This window comes from Ischnura elegans, chromosome 10 (genome assembly GCF_921293095.1).
Source record: "Ischnura elegans chromosome 10, ioIscEleg1.1, whole genome shotgun sequence".
Classification (NCBI taxonomy): domain Eukaryota; kingdom Metazoa; phylum Arthropoda; class Insecta; order Odonata; family Coenagrionidae; genus Ischnura; species Ischnura elegans.
The window spans coordinates 76604310-76624205 of NC_060255.1; the positions used below are offsets into that span (position 1 = coordinate 76604310).

At 36.3% G+C, this 19896-nt stretch overlaps 1 protein-coding gene across 9 annotated transcripts in view; it reads left to right on the plus strand.

Moving 5' to 3' along the window:
* LOC124166384 overlaps positions 1-19896 on the plus strand; it is a 140907-nt gene that overhangs the window by 75733 nt on the left and 45278 nt on the right. For all 9 annotated transcript variants that reach the window (XM_046543898.1, XM_046543899.1, XM_046543901.1 and 6 more), the window contains 4 exons: positions 597-796; positions 10863-11013; positions 13679-13837; positions 15115-15240. In XM_046543898.1, the coding sequence (XP_046399854.1) occupies positions 597-796; positions 10863-11013; positions 13679-13837; positions 15115-15240 (636 nt within the window). The remainder of the gene's footprint in view (positions 1-596; positions 797-10862; positions 11014-13678; positions 13838-15114; positions 15241-19896) is intronic.

Genomic DNA, 19896 nt, shown 5'->3' on the forward strand with positions numbered 1-19896 from the left:
CCTGGAAGGTATGCCACACCCCAGACACCCCAGCATTACTTGTGCCTGAAACCCCCCATATCCCTAATTCCTGGCTGCACCCCTGATCTGTGGTTAAACATTCATTCATTTTCAGGTGTTTCAGTTAACTTTAACAATTTTTAGCTATTTTTATATTAAGCCTGTGATGTCAGGGTTCATTAAAAATGTATTTTGGTTCATAACAACTTCCTGATGTTGATGTTTTGATAATGTTATAATGATAATTGTATTTATTTGCCTTGATATCATGGAATATAAGCAAGTTCCATTGTATTAGGCACACCAATTGTCAACAATAAGACTTAAATGCATAGCATATGTTACCTATATGTTAATTAATGCATCTGTAGAATTACATAGGTTGTAGAATCATAAAGAATGCCCTCTGGGTAAGATTTAAATTTGGACTTTTTTTTGACAACCTTAATACATGTTTATCAGGTGTTCATTTTACTATGACGAACCCATGCACTACGGGGCATTACTAGAATCTGTGTAATTCTGAGAAATTGTTGTTGTTGTTGTGGCTGAAACTATTGACTGTAACTTTAACCTAATATTCATGTGCTCTACAGGTGGCGCCATACCATGTACAGTACACCTGCCTGCACGAAAACCTGTTCCACTACCTTTGCGAAGAAAATGGTGGTGTAGTAAGCCTTCCAGCTGCCAAAGGAGATGATGCGTGGAAAGTTTACTTTGATGAAGCGGCAGAAGAAATAGTTGATGAATTTGCCATGCGTTACGGAATAGAGTCAATATATCAAGCAATGACGTAAGTATATCTGACTTTTTATTACTGGTGTAATGAATAAAATCTTTAATGCTTAGCAGGTTTAGCTAAGGAAAATCTTTCTGAGTACAGCAAACCCCCGATTATCCAGGCTAATGAAGGGGAGAGAAAGTAAGAATACCGTATTTACTCGTGTTACCTACACACCCCCATTTTTGGGCCAGCTCGAGAGGAAAAAATAACTTCCTAGCGTTTTTTGGGTGCGGTCTAAAATAGGAACACAAGATTCGTTGCTAAATCAATAAATTTACGTTATCACGAATAATATGGTTAAATAATGCTAGAAATCTAATTCCTGTAAAGGTTTCCTAGTTTCAATGCTAAACTCTGGAGAAATGAACGAAAAGAATTTGAGGGAAAATGGTACGTGGCTTACATTAAAATTTTGAGGATTCGTGTAAGCTGTGCACCCTTTTTTTTCACCTGCATTTCCAGAAAAAAGGTGTGCGGCTTTTGCAGGTTTTTAGGGTATTTGGAAAACAAGGGTATATCAAATTTTCCCATGATTGTCTTGTAAGGTTCATAGTTGCTGGAAATCAAACAGTATATTATAATTTATGCACATAGTCTGTAATTTTAGTATGCTTCCTGGACTCAGTGCAGTGGTACCGACTCCATGGGCCTGAGGGGGCCCGAGCCCCCCCAAAAATTCGTTACAGATGTGAGGAAAAAATGTGTCAGGCTTGTCGATTTTCCCCAGAATGTCCAGATATCAAGATTCGAGTGATCAGGGTTCTAATGTTAATCATATGACTCTTCTAAAATGCTTAAAAAACTTAAAATTCATTACTTATAAAATTTGCGGTGGCAAGGTCCCCGGTTTGGGTCCCCCCAATATTTTTTGTAAGTCGGCACCCCTGACACAGTGGGAGCTTTCTTCACCTGACCATATCTTTTTAGAAGTAATAACATGATTGAACTCATATTCCCACCTCTCTATATACTTCAGCAAACGGTCCACCCAGGATAGCTCCTGGCCCTGACTAATTTGATTACTACTCCCGTTGTCTCCATCTTGACTTCTTCCTCTGCATTCACTTCTATTGCTCTCTTCTTCTCCATTTTGATCTTGACTCGTCTTGGCATAAACATGCTTTAATGCGTCAAAATCTCCAGCTCCCTTGGGCTACTTTCAACCACATGCGAGACCACTGCAATAATTGCACATTTGCGAAATGAAAAATATATGTAAAGATCGTACATTACATTTTTCTTAATTCATGATCAGTTAACCATTAACGTATCTTCTAAAATCAATTAAGAATTTTTTCCTGCCACTCATTGCCTTCAGTAATTGTGCAAAAAATCCAGAGAGAAAAAAATCATTCACCTTGACCAGGACTCAGACCCAGATCCCCCAATTTCTGGTTGAGTGCTTTACGTAGGCGTCATTCCAAGAGTGACCGCCTTTATGGGGTCAAAGTTTGGGCTTTGCCCTCCGGCCGTGGCACTGTGCGCACGATTTGGACTGCTTGTGACAACGTATGCTCAGCAGTCCATACCACCTCGTCCGGTATGGTCCTCAAATTTCCACAGGGAGGAATGAAACCAAGGTAGCTTTACTGGCTAAAGCACGCGACTGGAAATCCAGTGATCTGAGTTTGAATTCTGGTCAAGGCGAATAATTTTTTCTCTATGGATTTTTTGCACGATTTGTGCATTGCGGGTGACTCTGTAAAAAGTTATCACCATGGTTAGTCCCGGTATTCTTAAATTAGTCTTCTGTAATGCTAGAGCAGATGTCCAAGTAAACTTGAAACATTCCTTGCCAGCTAGTAAATAAAATAATTGTGTGATACTAATTGAATGACAATGAAAATAATAAGCCTTATATATCCTTGCATTAAAGTGCAATAATCCTGGTGGGTTTCCGCCCAATTTTATTTTTGATAAAGATCGCAGAAAACATTGTAGGAGTGTGACATACATGCACGGATAGTCCATTTCTGGAGAATCGGGAGCATGCTATACTATCAAATAGTGGTGAAGAAACATGAATGTCTTCGAACATGACAGATACATTGTATTTCCTCTAAATATTTTTATTGTGCAAGCTTGAGAAAGCCAACTTGCTCATATAAACTTCTCAATGTAAAAATGGATTTCATCAGGATGTCTTCTCCCTGCTCTGCCAGGTTTCACAATTTTTATTCACAACAATAGCAGGTCAGGGACTAGAGGCCTGGAAGTAAATTCAATAACGATTACTGCCCATAGTGAGGGTATTACTATATCAAATGATTTTTTATGCTCATTGGTCCATGTGGAAAAGCATATGGAAATAATTACGCTAATTGTGCTAGTGCTCTAACATGTCAATTTTCGCACGGATGTTATCCGGAATGTATAACTTTCAGGATAAACCCTAACTTCAACCGGTTGTGAGGTTATTACAGACTCTTTCCACCCAAGGGAAGGCAACATTGCATCGAAAAATAAAACCTTGCTATCTCCTCTACTTATTTATATCATTATCCAGTTTGTGCCTAATTTTAATAGCCTTGGTACCATCGCGAAGCTTGATACAGGTTAAAAATGATATCGCACCTGAGAGTACAGTGCAATGCTGTACTATTGCTTACAAAAGTGAAAATATTTCCAGTCAGTGTTCTTATATAGGTAGATAGATGCGTGGAGTTGGCTGAAACAGGTCTATCTTTCAGTGTGCCACCCTAGCTTGTAAATAATTACACTACCGCAAATTTATCATTAACGAGCGTGCTGCACCCGCTCCCAGTGGGCTTCCCCCACCCTTTTCAATGCAGGTCCACAGAGGGATAGGCGCGTTTCTAATTTTAAAATGTAGAAAAAAAGGCAGGGTCTTATGTACTAATTTAATTGGAATGTTCATGTACAAATTGAGGTCAGAGGACCTCTTTAAACACAACATTGGAAGTAATTACACTATCCTCTGTAAAACGCACATGATGACTCATACTTACTTATCAACAGGAGACTTGAATGTTGAATCAGTCGCATTTTGAATGAAGTTATTTAAAGAATGCGAGATATTGTTGCAAATGAACAAATGTATCAGTTTGTGCACCGTTAACATCAGGAATATTTACGGTTTTTTTTTTGTCTTTTTTTGTTTTTTTTTGTTTTTTTAAATTATTTTAAAACCAATTTTAGGAAACAATAGCAATATTTAGGAAGTAAGATATGCCGTCGCATGTTCTCTGATAAATTCTGTGCATTTTGGTACCCCATTTGTAGAGTTTGGTTGCGTATAAGCTGAGAAAAAGGTATCTATACAGTAGAAATAATATATAAGATAGCATGGGAGAAGATGCTTCTTCTCCCATGCTATCTTCTATATTATTTCTTCTACAGGGAGCTTCAATAGATTATGAATAACCACAATATTGGATTATTTTTCTATATTTGCTCCAAGGAGAGCAGTCCTCAACATCAACTTTTTTCACTGTTAGCTTCTTATATCCATGGGATAAGAGAATTACAGATAACTCCCAATTATCCAGGCTAATGATGGACAGAGGCGGCATGAATACATAATTGGAAAACGCAAACAATCCAAACTTTCATTATAATTTTTGTAATGTTCATAAGTTTCATGAATCAAACAATGTATTGTTATTCATGGATGTATTCTGTTATTTTGTAGTGCTTCCCAGACTCATTGAGAGCTTTCTTCGCCTCATCGCGGTGATGACTTGATGGTACCCGTATTCCTACTTCTGGTTTCTGAAAACCAAGTGACTGTGTCTGCTAGATCACAGATTCGGAAAAGTGGTTCGCACGAATTCTTTGGAACCACTGCGCGTCGTCGAACACTACACTGTCAGGCACCACGCCGCGTAGTCAAGTCTTGAACAGGTTGCCCGCGATGCACCTGCTGCGGGACACAGATCTGTGATAATAATAATAATAATAATAATGATATTAATAATTTTTATTGGTCCCAGGACTTTACATAGTAAAATATAGGACAAGTCAATACAAAAAATAATGCATAAAATCATACACTTCTGTAGTAACCACATTCCTCCAGAAAGTCGTTTATGCTATAGTAACTTTGATCTATGCTATAATAAATGTGATCACTGAAGAATCTTCTGAAAGGTGTTGCCTTGTATTACAATGCAAATATCCTGATGCTTTCGTGTCCGATTTAATTTTTTTTATAAAGATCACGGAAAGTCGAAGGAGCATGAACTCATGTGTGGATAATCTGCAAAACAGATAAACCGCAGCCAGATAATCGGGAGTCTGCTGTAGCAGTGGCACAGCGAGGGGGGGTTATGGGGGATAAAACTCCCCCCAGAGCTCAGAGAAATTTTTAAGTTTAATCCATTTTACTTAATTGTATATTACTAAAAGAATAGAGTGAGGATTAATAAAATATCCCTCAGAAAGCCGTAAAACTGACCATTTTGAACCATTTATCTGTAAAATTCCGCCATTTATTAATCTCGTACCTAACTCTTATCCTGGTGAGTATACCATACCACCACACACCCCTGCACTGATGCACCTAAACCCCCCCCAGCCTTAATTCCTAGCTGCGCCCCTGTGCTCTAGTAATCTACTCAGGATTAAAATAAGAATGAGTCCAAATGAAAGTAGGAAGGGGCAATAATCCACCAGGGCCAGGGATGCCGACTTACATAAAATATTGGGGATCTTGCCCCGGGTAATTTTATAAGTAGTGAGGTTTTTAGTTTTTTAAGCATTTTAGAAGAGTCTTATGGTCATCATTAGAGCCATGATAACTCAAATCTCGATATCTGGACATTCTGGGGAAAATCGGCTAGCCTGAAAAATTTTTTCCTCACACCCAAAACCAATTTTTGAGGGGGCTGGGGCCTCCTCAGGCCCCATGGAGGCAGCGCCACTGACGAGGGCCAACAGGAGCATGGATGTTCACCCATGCAAGATGGTCTGACAAAGAGCACATTTTGGGGGAGAGAGCACTTGGAACATGTGGACTACACAGAGGTGACACCAGTCTTTCCCATTTAGGTTTGATTTTTGGTGCCTTTTAGAGTATATTTGAATCGGTTTTCTAAAATGACCACCGCATAGCGATGATTGGAGAGTGATCCATTTATTCCCAGTATATACAGTGGAACTTGGTTATAATGACATCGGCTGTAACGTCAACTCGGGTTTAGCGTCACATTTTATGCAGACCAGCCAAAATTGAACATTTTATGTTGTACGAAAACCCGTTTATATCGTCAACAAATATTGCGACGCTCGAATATAGCATCAAAAATTTTGCAGTTCTTAGGTTGCAAAAGTGGTAGTGTGATTGTATTATGTCCCAAAGCTCATAGAAACCATGTGTAGAAACATCAAAAGCAAAAATAGGTCACAAGCTGGACGTTGAGCAGGTGACGGGATGCAACTCTTTTGTTTAATTGGTGTCTGGAGGGAGCGGGTGCTGTCCCGCATACCTGGGTCTTATCCCTTCCCAACCCTACATTCTACAAGGTCACTAACACAGGCACACTGTATTGTATTGTTTGTTTCGTTAGTTACGGTAGATCATCAGTCACATCACTACCTGCCTCCATGTGAGCATCGCATATGTTGACAGTTGTTTTACACGTCGTTAGTTGTGTTTTGTTTGTGCAATGTTAAGTTGTGGTGTCACCCAGCTTTAAGGCTGCTTTTTTTATAATGTCACTCGGATATAACGTTAAAAATCTTCTGGTCCCTTTGATGACGTTGTAACCAAGTTACACTGTATATGTAATATACAATTCTTACAATCGTAAGGAAATGCATTAAAAATTAGTCTGTTTGACAATTCACATCATTGCAAATGTAAATTTCAGTCAGCAGCCCTAATTATGGCTTATTTCTCAATGAAAGTTGCAGCACTCTGCCAATCAACTTTACGGGTAGCAATTTTTGTAAATCCATTTATATGCACAGCAGGTGACAACAAATCTTAAGGAAATGCATTAAAAATTTGATGCATTCAGAGTGGAGAATCTTCTTCTGTAATATTCATGGCTCAAAGTATTACGACAACATCAGTGGAATTATGCCCATTCCCATTTAAGTGTGACCACCCCAGATAACACGGCATTTGTATTACATCAATAATACACAAAAAATACGTGCCCAAATACATATGTATAAGATGGAATACGATCGTATTACATCGGTATATTTCACGTAGAAGTGGTTCAAAAGTCCCTATAGATGTATGTATTCGTGCGCATTACAAATTGGAAATCTGAATACCCATACATGAATTATACATATGTATACAAAGGAATACAATCGTATTACGTCTGTATATTTCACGTAAAAGTGGCTCAAAAGTCCCTCAGGATGTATGTATACATGCGTATTACAAATTGGAAATCTGAATATCCTTACATGTAATATACATATGTATCTGCAGGCCCTCGTACACGAATTATACATATTGATTTTCTGACCCACATCCACTTAATATCAATATGGATCAAACGGATGAATAAATATAAGGAAATCAGAACATACAGATAATAAAACATTTAATCAAAGAGAAAAATAAAATAATACACACAAATAACAAGTGTGGCCATGAATATTGCTAACAAGCATTAAGGGCCAGCAAACAGTAGGTGAAACTTAGTTTTAAAAAATGGCACAAAGATAAATCAAGTACAAACAATAGTTTCAGTTGGAAAATAGAAAAAAATGTTAGCACGGAACAAGCGTTGTAACCCATTGCACAAGAAGAAACCTGAATTCAGGAAACCAACTCTGCACAATTAACCACTTTCTGAAAGGAGAAAAGAAGAAGTCAAGTTTAAAAGTCATGCAAAAATATATCTTTTTGTAAGATCTGAATAGGAGCTCAAGGCCTTTCAATTTGAATTCTGTGAAGTCTGTAATTTTAGTACTAATTCTGTATTCTGAATGCAAATGAAAGTTTGGCTTCTCTGCTAGGTTCCAGACATAAGTTTTAAATTTTTTCATTTACCAATTATGTCGAGGTCCCAGCTAGCACAGATTTGACATTGTCCTTTGAGAAATCATATATTTTGGGGATATGCTTTCATTTTACAAAATTAATAGCCTTTCTCTTAAGAAGAATGAGAAATATGAGAGAAGATCATATGACTACTTTTAAATATAAATTAACTAGGGAAAACGTGAATCCATTGGTATGCTTATTTAGTACATTATACTAATTTATTAGTACCATGATTTAGTATCGGATGATTCACACAGAAAAAATATAAACTTGTGATATCAAATTTTCAAACAAATAAATTTCATACATAACCGATAATTTCAGGCTTAACTTTAAGAAACCTCTCCATTATGGATAAGAATAATTTTTCCCTAAAACATTACCTCGGTATTAACAATTCCACCTGGTATTCTGGCTTTGCTTCGTCGTTTTTTTCCCTAATCCATTCTCCTTTTGCCCAGGCCAAGCTATTTAAATAGTCGCCTGCTGGGTATGCGCGAAAGAGCATGAAAAGAAAATTATAATTAATTAATTTGGCCCGTACGCACCTTTTTCTTACATATAATAACAAACTTTCGCATGAAATTTACGTATTTATCTTGTGTTAATAATAATGACGACATGCACCTTGATTGACTGCATTTCAAGATGAATGAAATATTACTTTTGCTTTCAGGGAACCGATATCACACGACCAATACTTCTTGTTCGTTAAATAATTAGAAGTAGTGCGCATAACGGTTCGGAACTTCGGGGAATCTATTAGTGACAAGGCTACGCTGATAAGTCTAAGGTCAAATAGATGTTATGACTAAAGCATAGGATAACTAGGAATGCAAGAACTACAATACAGTAGGTTGTGGTAATAAACAGCGATAAAACAACTTACACGTGAACGAAAACATTCCTTTAAACAATTTTTTCTGCTCTTAATTAAGAGAAGAAAAAATGTAACTTCAGCCGCGAAGCACGGAATTACTATACGACGCATAATCTATTAATTTATACGTACAAGATTGACATTACTATGTTTTACCATATAACTTCAATGGACACCAGTCTCCTCGATACATAACTCAACAAAAAAGGAAAACAATAGCCAAACATAAACAATATAATTACCTCTATTGGCGCAATGTGGTCAATGTGGTAGTTGTATCCAAATATACTCAAATAACATAATTAATGTAGTCTATGTATGCGTACAATATAATAAAAGATAAATCATACCTTACCTTAATTATCCAGTGACAGGAAACTGTTGGAGCTGGCTTGCACGAATCGCAATAACGATCGGGATTGAAGCACATTTCCAGCAAAACATAGCTTCGGTTTGAGCGCACCATCCACACGCACCGGTTATCGAGGATTAAAACACTATGTCAATTCTTCCAATACGTATAATAATACAAACAAATATAAAATTAACTATACATCAGTAGCCGGAGTTCCTCCTACAGCACGTTCTTGACGTTCTCGTAGTCCCGAACGAAATGCCGAGCTAACTGTTAACGAGATTATCACTCCCACTCACTTCCCTAGCTTGTTGCGACAGAATTGAGAATTTAATTTTTTTGTTTAAACAGTTAATTTAAAAAATTGTTTTAAAAATTAAACTTCGCTTTTACTTTTGCGCTGTGCAAGAACTATTTTTTGTATTTTTCATGTATTGTGAACCATTTTCCATGTGTATATTTCGCGGATGGAAACTGAATTTTACATATGTAATACGTCTGTATTTCGCGTGCATTTACAAATTAACATAAATATGGTCGCCATACTACCCTTGCTCACATCGATCAGTATATGATTTATTTTTAAGCTTCCTGGGTATAAATTCGAATGGATGAATGATCATTGAAATGAGGAAATCTGGCGTTTGCAGTGAACATATTATTTCTGCAGAAATGTTTCTGAACATTTCACTAGACGCCACGAAAATCCACCTCTCAAAAATTACAGGAAATATACATAATGTATATTTTGTGTATTTTTGACCACATTTACAGATGTATTTCCTCTGTATTCATACATATGTAAAAGTAGCAAGTGTTACACGATATTTACATTTATATTTTTGACCACATTTACATAAGTATTCAAATTTCAAAAATACAAATGTATTTATCGTGTAACACGTACCACTTTTACATATGTATGAATACAAAGGAAATACATCCAATAATACATATGTATTACACATGTTATACATAACAAAAATAAATATGTATGTGACCCATGAAAATACAATATAAATACATTATGTATATCCAAATGTGTGCTGTTGGGGACTACATAGTTGCTCAGTGCAGTCTTTTAGGCAGCTACTTGCTTGAGCACTCATTGATCACTGATTGGTGGGAGTTCAAGTATTGGTTAAAGGAAGCCAATCGTGCATTGCTATATGATTCAAGAGCTCCTCCATAATACTCAAATAAGTTTTCCTGTTCAGGAGGGCTGAGAATTCAGCCGCTCCATAGATGCTCAGTTTGAGTGCTCGGTCAATTTTTGGGAATGTTCTTTTTGACCCGTACATGCTTGAAAAGTCTTTGCTGATTGCTGGGAGTTAAATATTAGTCCTGGTTTATTAAACAAATAGACCATTTTTAATTAAAATTAGAATTTCAAAGTATTTGCTGATCAATTACTGATAGATCGTTTGATAACATTGGTTAATAAATCAAGTTTTACTTTTTTGTGGCATTGTGGCTGAGTGAAAAAGAAATTTTTGCTTGACATTGGCTTCATTTATTATTCTAAAATAATTATTTTGTAAATTATCATTGAAGTATTGATGCATTTACCTCTGGATAAATAAAATGCATAAATAACCCAAGTTTTCTACGTTTCCTGCCATAATAACTGGAAAATAGCAAGTTTTTTCAGTGTAATATGGCTACAATGAGTTTGCCCATTAACGAGTGATTTTTCAGGGTTCTTCAAAAGTCATAACATATTTCCATTGTACTACCATTTAGTTATACCTTTGATCAAAATTTTGAAGTGATAGAAGTGAAAATTTTGAACTCTTACTGATAAATGTGTTTGCACTTTACATTCATGCCTTCTTTCATTGATGAATAACACTCTTCTCTCCTATTTCAGGCATTTTCATTGTTTATCTACAAAGTACCTGTGCCCAGGTGTTCCAGCTGTGATGAGCACATTGCTTGCCAATATAAATGCTTATTACGCACATACGACGGCTTCATCGGCAGTTTCCGCTAGTGATCGTTTTGCTGCATCAAATTTTGGAGTGAGTATCCATTTATCATTTGCTTTAAAGTATTATTAGTTAAATCCCAATCGACTTTATATTTGGACAGGACATCACCTCTCAAAGCTTGCCCAGATGGCACAGGAATTTTACGTATCAGGATACGAGGGTTGCCCATCGATACGCTAGAAATAGCGCTTAGGAAGTAAGTTAAAAGGTTTTGCTTCTTTATTTCCTTTAATGATGAAAAAAATATATTAAAAATATACAAGGGGACTGGTAAATTCATATGCATCAATAAAATTGTGTCACATCATGTAGGGCATCAAATGCTTTTTTGTACTCATCACGGCCGCAAAGCTGAGAACACATGGTATTTACCCAGGAGAATGGAAAAAAATTGCAGTGAAAACTAGAGATGTGCTAATAGTATCCACGAATACTCGAATACCTCGAATACCAGAAAGTATTCGATATTCGATTCGAATAGTTATGCGAAAAGTACCGCCTCGAATACCTCGAATACTTTGAATTTCACGTCATACACTGTCGCACGCACGTCGTTGGTAGTTGACTCGGAAAAATGTAGAGAACTGTAGTCATTTAGTGCTCGCAGCGGCGTTTTACTCAAGTTGACGAATTACATCAAATTCGTAGATTTGAGCGGTGAAAAGAGTTCGACAAGGGGAACCGAAAATGGTTGGGTGAAAAAATCCGAAAATCCCCGATTCCCCCCACCAGGAGAACCTCAGTGCCATGGGATAGCAACCTTAGGGCATTTCCCTCGATCTGCTATCACCCTCCATTAAGCACTCGCCTCACCCACTCTGACGCTTTCCTCTTCTCCTAAATCAAAACAAAAGGTCCCAGCTCGCGCAGAGATCACATCATGAAGACCTTAGCTTCGAAAAAAATATCGAGTTACGAAAACAATAAAAACGTGTTTCACGCCCTCCCCCCTTTTCTCACCCACTGACCTTTTTCTGGCTACCTGCATCGAAGTTCCCCATTTCCGGAGGTCATGACTGCTGCATGAGTACCGTGGGATACTTACATTAGCGCATTTCCCAAGATCCGGTATCCCCCTAAATTCAGCACTAGCCCTCTGAGGATTTCCTCTTCTTCTAAATAAAAAAAGGTCACAGCTCGCACAGGGATCATATTACGAAGACTTTAGCTTCGAAAAAATACCAAGTTACACGAGAACAATAGAAACGTGTTTCGGGCCCTCCCTTTTCTCCCCCACTGACCTTTTTTTTCCTACCAGCTTCGAAGTTCCCCTTTTCTGTGGAGGTCAACCGCTGTATGAGTCATCTATTAGCACAAAAGGTGTCTAAGAATGACTTTCGTCAATTGATGTTACACCTTTATTGGATTGAAATATTAGTAATGTGCGCGTAATTTCAAAAAGAATAAGACCAAACACGACGTATTTCTGAGTTTATTTAAGCATTTTACGCAAAGAAATAAATGTCAAAATACGACGGAGACTTAGCATTCTGGCGAAACTCGATATCCTCGCAACTGAGCTCCTCGGAAGCTGATGCCGTATTTTTTTTTCGAAAACATTCATCAAGTTGCAATTTATGAGTTATGCTATAAATCTCTATTGTCACAGTCAAAGGGATATTTTCTCAGGATATTTGGTTTCTCCCCGCTAGCAATTCGAATTCATCTGCTTATCTCGTGTGAACTTCCAAAGATGGACTGAAAATAATTGAAGAAATCCGGTGGAGAAGCGCGTGTATTTTGCAAAACGCCTCGGATTGTCCGCTAGCAATTGACAGTAGGAGTGAGGGTAAAGCGAGCTACCTGTTGAAAATAAGAAGTTGGATGAAGCCGAGTATCAGATCGGCGTGCCGCAGAAATGGAGTTTGGTAGATAAGAATATATACATCAGACAGAAATCCATCGTAGCAGTGTAAAAGCCGAGATGGCATGCAATCCTTTTTTCGCGAGGTGGCATGCCCTCTTAGGATATTTGAAAGAGATGTTAGTTGAATCAACTATAAGCCCAAATTGTTTCCATAAAATTAAAATATTCCATTAATCAGCTAAATTCCGATTTGAATCCTTTAAAGGAAATCTTAATTACTCGCCAAAATCATGGGTTTCCTACTGCATAGGCAACCTAGTCAAACATTCCCGCATTTATCGTTTTTCTCGTCCCCCCTGAAAAACGATAGATCGAGGTTCCACTGTATAACTTTTTATTTATACATTCATCAAGGGAAATAGAAACTTAGTAAGAAATAAGAAGCTTAAAGAAATAATATGCTTTGTGCAATTCTTGTATTCGAGGTATTCGAAATTCGAGGTATTCAAATATTCGAGCAATGATTTAATATTAGAATTCGATATTCGAGTTTGAGAAATCTGCTATTCAACCCATCTCTAGTGAAAACATAATTCTCCAAACAGATGAAACAAATTAATGGTAAATAATTAAATGATTCTTAATGTATAATTTTCAGTTGCATGCACTAATTAAAATTCTTTGATTGGGCTGTCTGACTCTGAGTCGAGTTCCTCTTCATGTCGAACTCTAGTTTTTATCAAACTTCTTACATTGTGGTACTTTTTTTCTTTTTACTATTTATCAGTGGTAGTAATTATTTTGTGTGATTTATTCAATAAAACTGTGTTAACTGTCCTAATGCTCATGTTATTACTTTGATTTTAATTTTTGTATTCTACATTGCAGAAAGAGAAGTTCGTGAAGTTGTTGGACCAATTGCACAATTCCTTAAGGATAGACCTTTCTATGTATCGCAACAACTTCCCGGCATCAAGTAATGAGAAGCTTATGGACCTCAAATCGACAGTTGATTTACTAACTAGTATAACCTTTTTTAGAATGAAGGTGAGTTTATGGTTGAAAGATACCTTACTGAAGTTGTTAATTGATATGTACGTATGTCATCATAAGTAGTACTCTCACAGATAAATATTACATCTTCAATGGTTTTTGTTAGTATACAAATTGTAATATAAAACACATATACTTTTTATACCTACTTAGAGTCATTTTGCAACAATTGCTACTAAGCACACAACATGTATTAGAAGAGAATGGAAATAGCGCTTCGTTGGAGCAATTCATGTTGATATAAAACATGAGCTACATAGCTTATAGATACCTGCATAATCTTTTTGGAAATTTATATGAAATTATAACTCCAAGAAAATTTCATAATGTAAAAGATGTGAATAATAATACCTTTTACAGGAAATAACCACTCATCATAATCCACAAGTTTTGACAACAGCATAAGCCTCAGATGATAAACATTATTAAAAGAGTTTATAGAGCATCATTTGTTTTGAAATGGATACAAAAACGAATTTATTTTTTATTATGCAGCTTTAATGTAAAACATTAAAAAGAAATAGATTATGTATATTTTAAAAGTGAAAATTGTTGCAATTAGGCTGGATTAAAATGAATAAACAGGAGGTGCCTTTTAGGTATTTATTCTTCATTTGAAAAACCGCCAAGTGGTGAGATTCACAACAAAACAAAAGAAGCACAAAAAACAGACAAACAGTTGAAACACTCTATGCTAAAAAAAAGCTTGGAACAAATTTAAAATCTAGATTACTACTTCCAACAAAAATTTCTTTGGATCTACCTAACCCACTGTGCCTCAACAAAAGGGGCTCATGAACCAGCACTTCCTATTGGTTGTAGGTTTAAATATCCAGATGATCTAAATTGTTGGTAGGATATTAATATTTTGCGTCACAGATTTATCAACTACCTTAACTTCTTGCCACGGTATTTATTTTCCCATTAATGCTTGCAAAAACTGATCTTTCCTTGTACCATGTGACTCTTAGTAAAATAATTTTTATCTTCCTTTTATGGCACTGAGTCTTTAGCTTACTGTTATAGATGATTTTTTTTTATTTCAATATATTCTTGAATATGGATTTTAATCTGATTATATTGTCAATAAAGTAATATCAATTGGGAAAAGAATAACCTACAAATACCTTACTGACTTATTCTCACATTCCTTGTATTTCAAAGGATTATTCCTTCTGCTCCTGAATTGTAGTGAGTTTTGCTTTGTCAGTTAATTGTTGTTGATGTTTTTCAGTTTTAATAATTGAAATCCATTTTCCTTTCCTCTCTAGGTTCAAGAGCTTTCAAGTCCCCCACGTGCTAGCACAGTTGTGAAAGACTGCGTAAAGGCCTGCCTCCGGTCCACATATCAGTTCCTATTTGAAAACTGTTATGAGCTCTTTAACAGAGAGTTTCAGGTAATTTTGGTGTATTAATTATTTCCTTATTAATATTATAACATTAATAACTGGGCAACTATAGCCAACAGATGCTCAATTATTTGCTGGAGGTCATCAAAAGTGAATATTATATTGGCCCTAAAATCAACTACTATCTAGTTGTATCTTACTGTACTAGATTTTAAGCCCCTGTAGAACTCTGATTATTTCCTTTTATTTTATTGGAATGGTTGGGAGTAAGTATCTTTTTTGATGGGAATGATTTGCATCCATGCATACATTGCACTTATTTTAAAGTAAATAAATAAGATTTATGTTTCAGTGAGCACCCTAGCAGACCTGAAAATAAGTTGTCATCAAATATAAGACAGGCTGGGTTGTTGAACAACCATTTTAGTGGGAAAAATTAGCATTCATAGAATGAAAAACACATGCTGAATTTTTTAATGGAAGATGCTTTGCAAGTTCCCCTGGATAACTTTATTGGAGACACAATGTGTTTCAACATTATTACCCATTTCTAAAAATGTTGTGCATTACATACATAGTTATTTGTTTTGCTGTATTATGATTGAACCCCCTTTAGTATTTTCTGGCCTTGGCCTTGGATTTCGTTGAATAATTTTCATAATTTATACTTCACCCATGACTGTTTTGGGCTAAATTAATTTTTTAAATAAGTTTAAGCTTTAAGTTCCATCTGATATCTTAGAAAATTAATTGATGCATCTTTGGCAGTTTTTTCTACAACAAATGTTTGTTTTAGAATGTAGGTTTCCGCGGCGATGGTTTGATCTCTGCATTTCTTCAGGGTTTCCTTCCACGTCAGCTTGTTTGTAGACAACAGTTTCGCTGGCTATCCTGCCAGCGTCTTCAGGTCGAAGGTATCGGCTGTTAAGCGAGGCAGAGGCTATATAAGCGAGGCAGAAACCAACAGCCGACACCTTCGACCTGAAGATGCTGGCAGGATAGCCAGCGAAACTGTTGTCTACAAAAAAGCTGACGCGGAAGGAAACCCTGGAGAAATGCAGAGATCAAATGTTTGTTTGTTATTCTTCACAGATTTATGTCGTGACCTCTTCTCTTATTTTATCTTGGCCTACCTTGACTCTTTCTTTTTTTGTATTCCTATGCAGTAGGGATGGGCGGATCAGATACCTTGGATCCAAATATCCGCAGATATTACCCTTCACTGGATACTTCTCATCCAAATTCACTGAAGACATCGGATCTGGATCCAAAATTTTAAATAAATGCTTCAGTGAATGCAGTGTCCCCTAAGAGGCAGTGGAAATTGTTCCGATCCTCTCTTTGCGTGTGCCGTTGCATTGCGATGCATGTCCTACTAATGAATCATTTTTTTTTTTTAAGCTTTCATAGTGGGTATGCTACAGAAATTCAGCCGTGGAAAATTTTTAATCAGAATACGACAGGCACATAGAGTGACTCCTCCAAGGCAACCTTTGGGGGAATCTCAGTGCCATAGGGTAATAACCATGTCAAAAGTAACTACAGGCATCCCCCGAGTTATGTATGTCTCGACTTACGTAAATCCGTACTTACGTAAGCGATAACCGTATTCCAAATTATTACGTTAATTTTCGAATGTGAGAGCGAAGAATTAGATATTCGCTAGTACAACCTATAGTAGAAAAAATATGGAATAGTTATCGAGTTTTTTACGTGCTAAAAATAACAAAGTGACCCATTTTTGTCATTCCTCAAAGGAATTTTCATTAATTTCTGTAGAAAATCGCTTATAAATCTTGTTAGAACGTAGGTTTCCGCGTCAATGGTTTGATCTCTGCATTTCTTCCGGGTTTCCTTCCGCGTCAGCGTCTTCAGGTCGAAGGAAACCCTTCTCCAACATGTTTATTCCAATGCTTTCATACCCCCTTTCCAGCCAAGGCCAAGTTCAGCATTCCTTCTGTTTTCTTTTTTTCGCCTCTTTAATGTTCAAGAGGCCTGTTCAGACAATTTCGCCAGCTAAAAAAGACAGAATCCTTCACCTCCACAAGTTTCCAAATTTGTTTACATAAATATCGTCTTTCGTTTGTTTTTGATTAACCCTAGAAGGGCACACTGGGGTCCGGTGGACCCCAGGAGTTTTTTTCTTTGTTGTAACTTTTGTAATGTACAAAATATTGAAAGCTCATACCAATGTAAATTTACTTTTATATGTTAGTAAAAGTTTCTAGTGTGTGGTGATTTTTTCAACGCGCTTATTGCTTTATAATTTAACATTGAAAATGGTCTGGGGTCCATTGGACCCCAGTGTGCACTTCATGAAATTTTTTTGAAATTGCGAAAAAATATTAACACATTTGTTTATTGTTTTTTTGCTGCTAATACATTTGTAATAATCGTATTTATACGTTTAAAGTAATTAAAATGCCATTTATCATTTTTTATCACTTTGAGATACTGGAGGACATCAACTTTTTTTGTGAAATATCTTGGTTTCCTCTTTTGCAAATAATTTAGGAATTTCGGAGTGAAAGACGTACGAACAAACTTCAATGGAATGGATTGTAGAGCAATAGTTTTGAACATATATTACTCATAATAGTAAACTATTCATCAAACATTGACGTTTGAAATAATTTAGAGATCGAAAGAAAGAGCGAAATTTGGTTTCGGATCTGCCTGGACCAAAAGGAGCAGCGTGCAACATCAAAACTCCCCGGCAAGCTTGGGAATTACTGTTGGATAGCGCTTTACGAAATAAAATAATGACGCACACAAACGAGGAAATACAACGGCAGCGTCAAAATGTCACAATTCCTCAATCGTACCACGGTGATGTAGATGTTGAGGAGATTGAAGCTTTTTTTGGACTTCTATATTTTTCTGGGGTGCAGAAGACGTGCAACACAAATTTGTATGAACTGTGGTAAACTGAGTTTGGATCTACGTTGTATTAATGCACCATGTCTATTCACCGATTCCTGTTTTTGCTGTCAACCTTGCGTTTTGATGGTAAAAACACAAGAATGCAGCGCAGAACGATCGATAAATTTCCGCCAATTCGTGAAATTTGAGAAGGGTTTGTAGATAATTGCAAGAAATATTACAATCCTCATTGCCATATATGAAAGGAATGCCAGATAAGTATGACATAAAAATTGTAATGATGAATGATGCAAAAACGTTTTACATGGTAAATGCCTGTCCTTACATAGGAAAAGTAGTTACCAATCCAGATGAAACTGTTCCGACATATTATGTACGGACATTGTCAGCACCAATTCATGGCACGAATAGAAATATTACGTGCGACAGTTGGTTCACTTCTGTTGAGCTTGTAAAGAAGATGCTAAAAGATTATTCAATAACGATGGTGGGCACCATTCGTAAAAACAAGCGTCAAATTCCAGTGGAAATTTACAAGAAGTGCTGTTGTTCGGTCTTCACGATTTGCCTTTGACCCTGACATGACCCTGGTGTCTTTCACACCGAAAAGAAATAAACTAGTGCTTTTGTTGTCATCTTTTCATTTGGATGGAGCTATAAATGAATACAATGGAAAGCCCGAGATTATTTGCATGTATAATGCCACTAAAGGAGGAACAGACACATTTCATCAACTGTGTCAGGAATATACAACAGCCAGAAAAACCCTTCGATGGCCAATGCAGATTTTGTATGGCATGCTAGACCAAGCTGGTATAAACGCAATGGTTCTTTACTCTCATATTGATAGTAATGAAAAAATTAACCAGAGAAAATTTTGAAAAACTTGGCTTTGTCACTCATCAAACCTCATTTGCATCAACGGATTTTGAAAAAAAAAACCTGCGTTCTTCAATCAGGAATACCATTGCGGAAACTTAAAAAGTTGAAATATAAGCAATTGATAAACCTGAAATCCTTCAAAGCAAAATACGATGCAGCTTATGCCCAAGGAATAGAGACAGAAAAACAAGAATTATATGCTCATCGTGCCGCGCTCCGATGTGTGATGAGCACCGAAGTTATCTGTGTACTACCTGTACTGGAGTGAGAAATTAACAACAAAGCATTTTTTCTAAAATTTTATATTTTACCTGTAAAATAAATAAATTTTATGTACATTTTGGAGCAATAGGAAGTCCTAATGAAATTTGTGAAAAAAAATTTTTAAAAAATACACAGGAAAATTTTGTTGTTTTCAATTGTTAAAGTTAATACGTTTTATGGAAAGAAAAAAGATGAAACATTTTTTTACATGAACTACACAATGTAATACTTAAGCTGCTAAAACTATTTGTCTGTACATCTAAAACATTCGTTAGAGTAAATAAAAGTAGGATTGGTGACTTTCTTAAAGAATTTTTATGTCTTTAGAATGAAAAATATTGTTTTACTTCCACTTTAATATGTTTAAATAACTTATTTTTACATATTTGTGTAAGAAACACTTCTATTATTGATATTTACCATATCAATAGTCAAAAAATATCAGGGGATTGAAATTAAAAAATTTTAAAGTTCTGGGGTCCGCTGGACCCCAGTGTGCACTTTATGATTGAAAAAAGAAGTGTGCACTTCTAGGGTTAAAATGAGATGCATCGTGGGACACCCCCGTCCAGTTGCATTAAAATATTTGCATCAAAATTTTTGGACAAAAATTTTGATGCAAATATTTTGATGTAAATTTGACTGTGGGACACCGGCTTAATGTAGCGTTGAGAT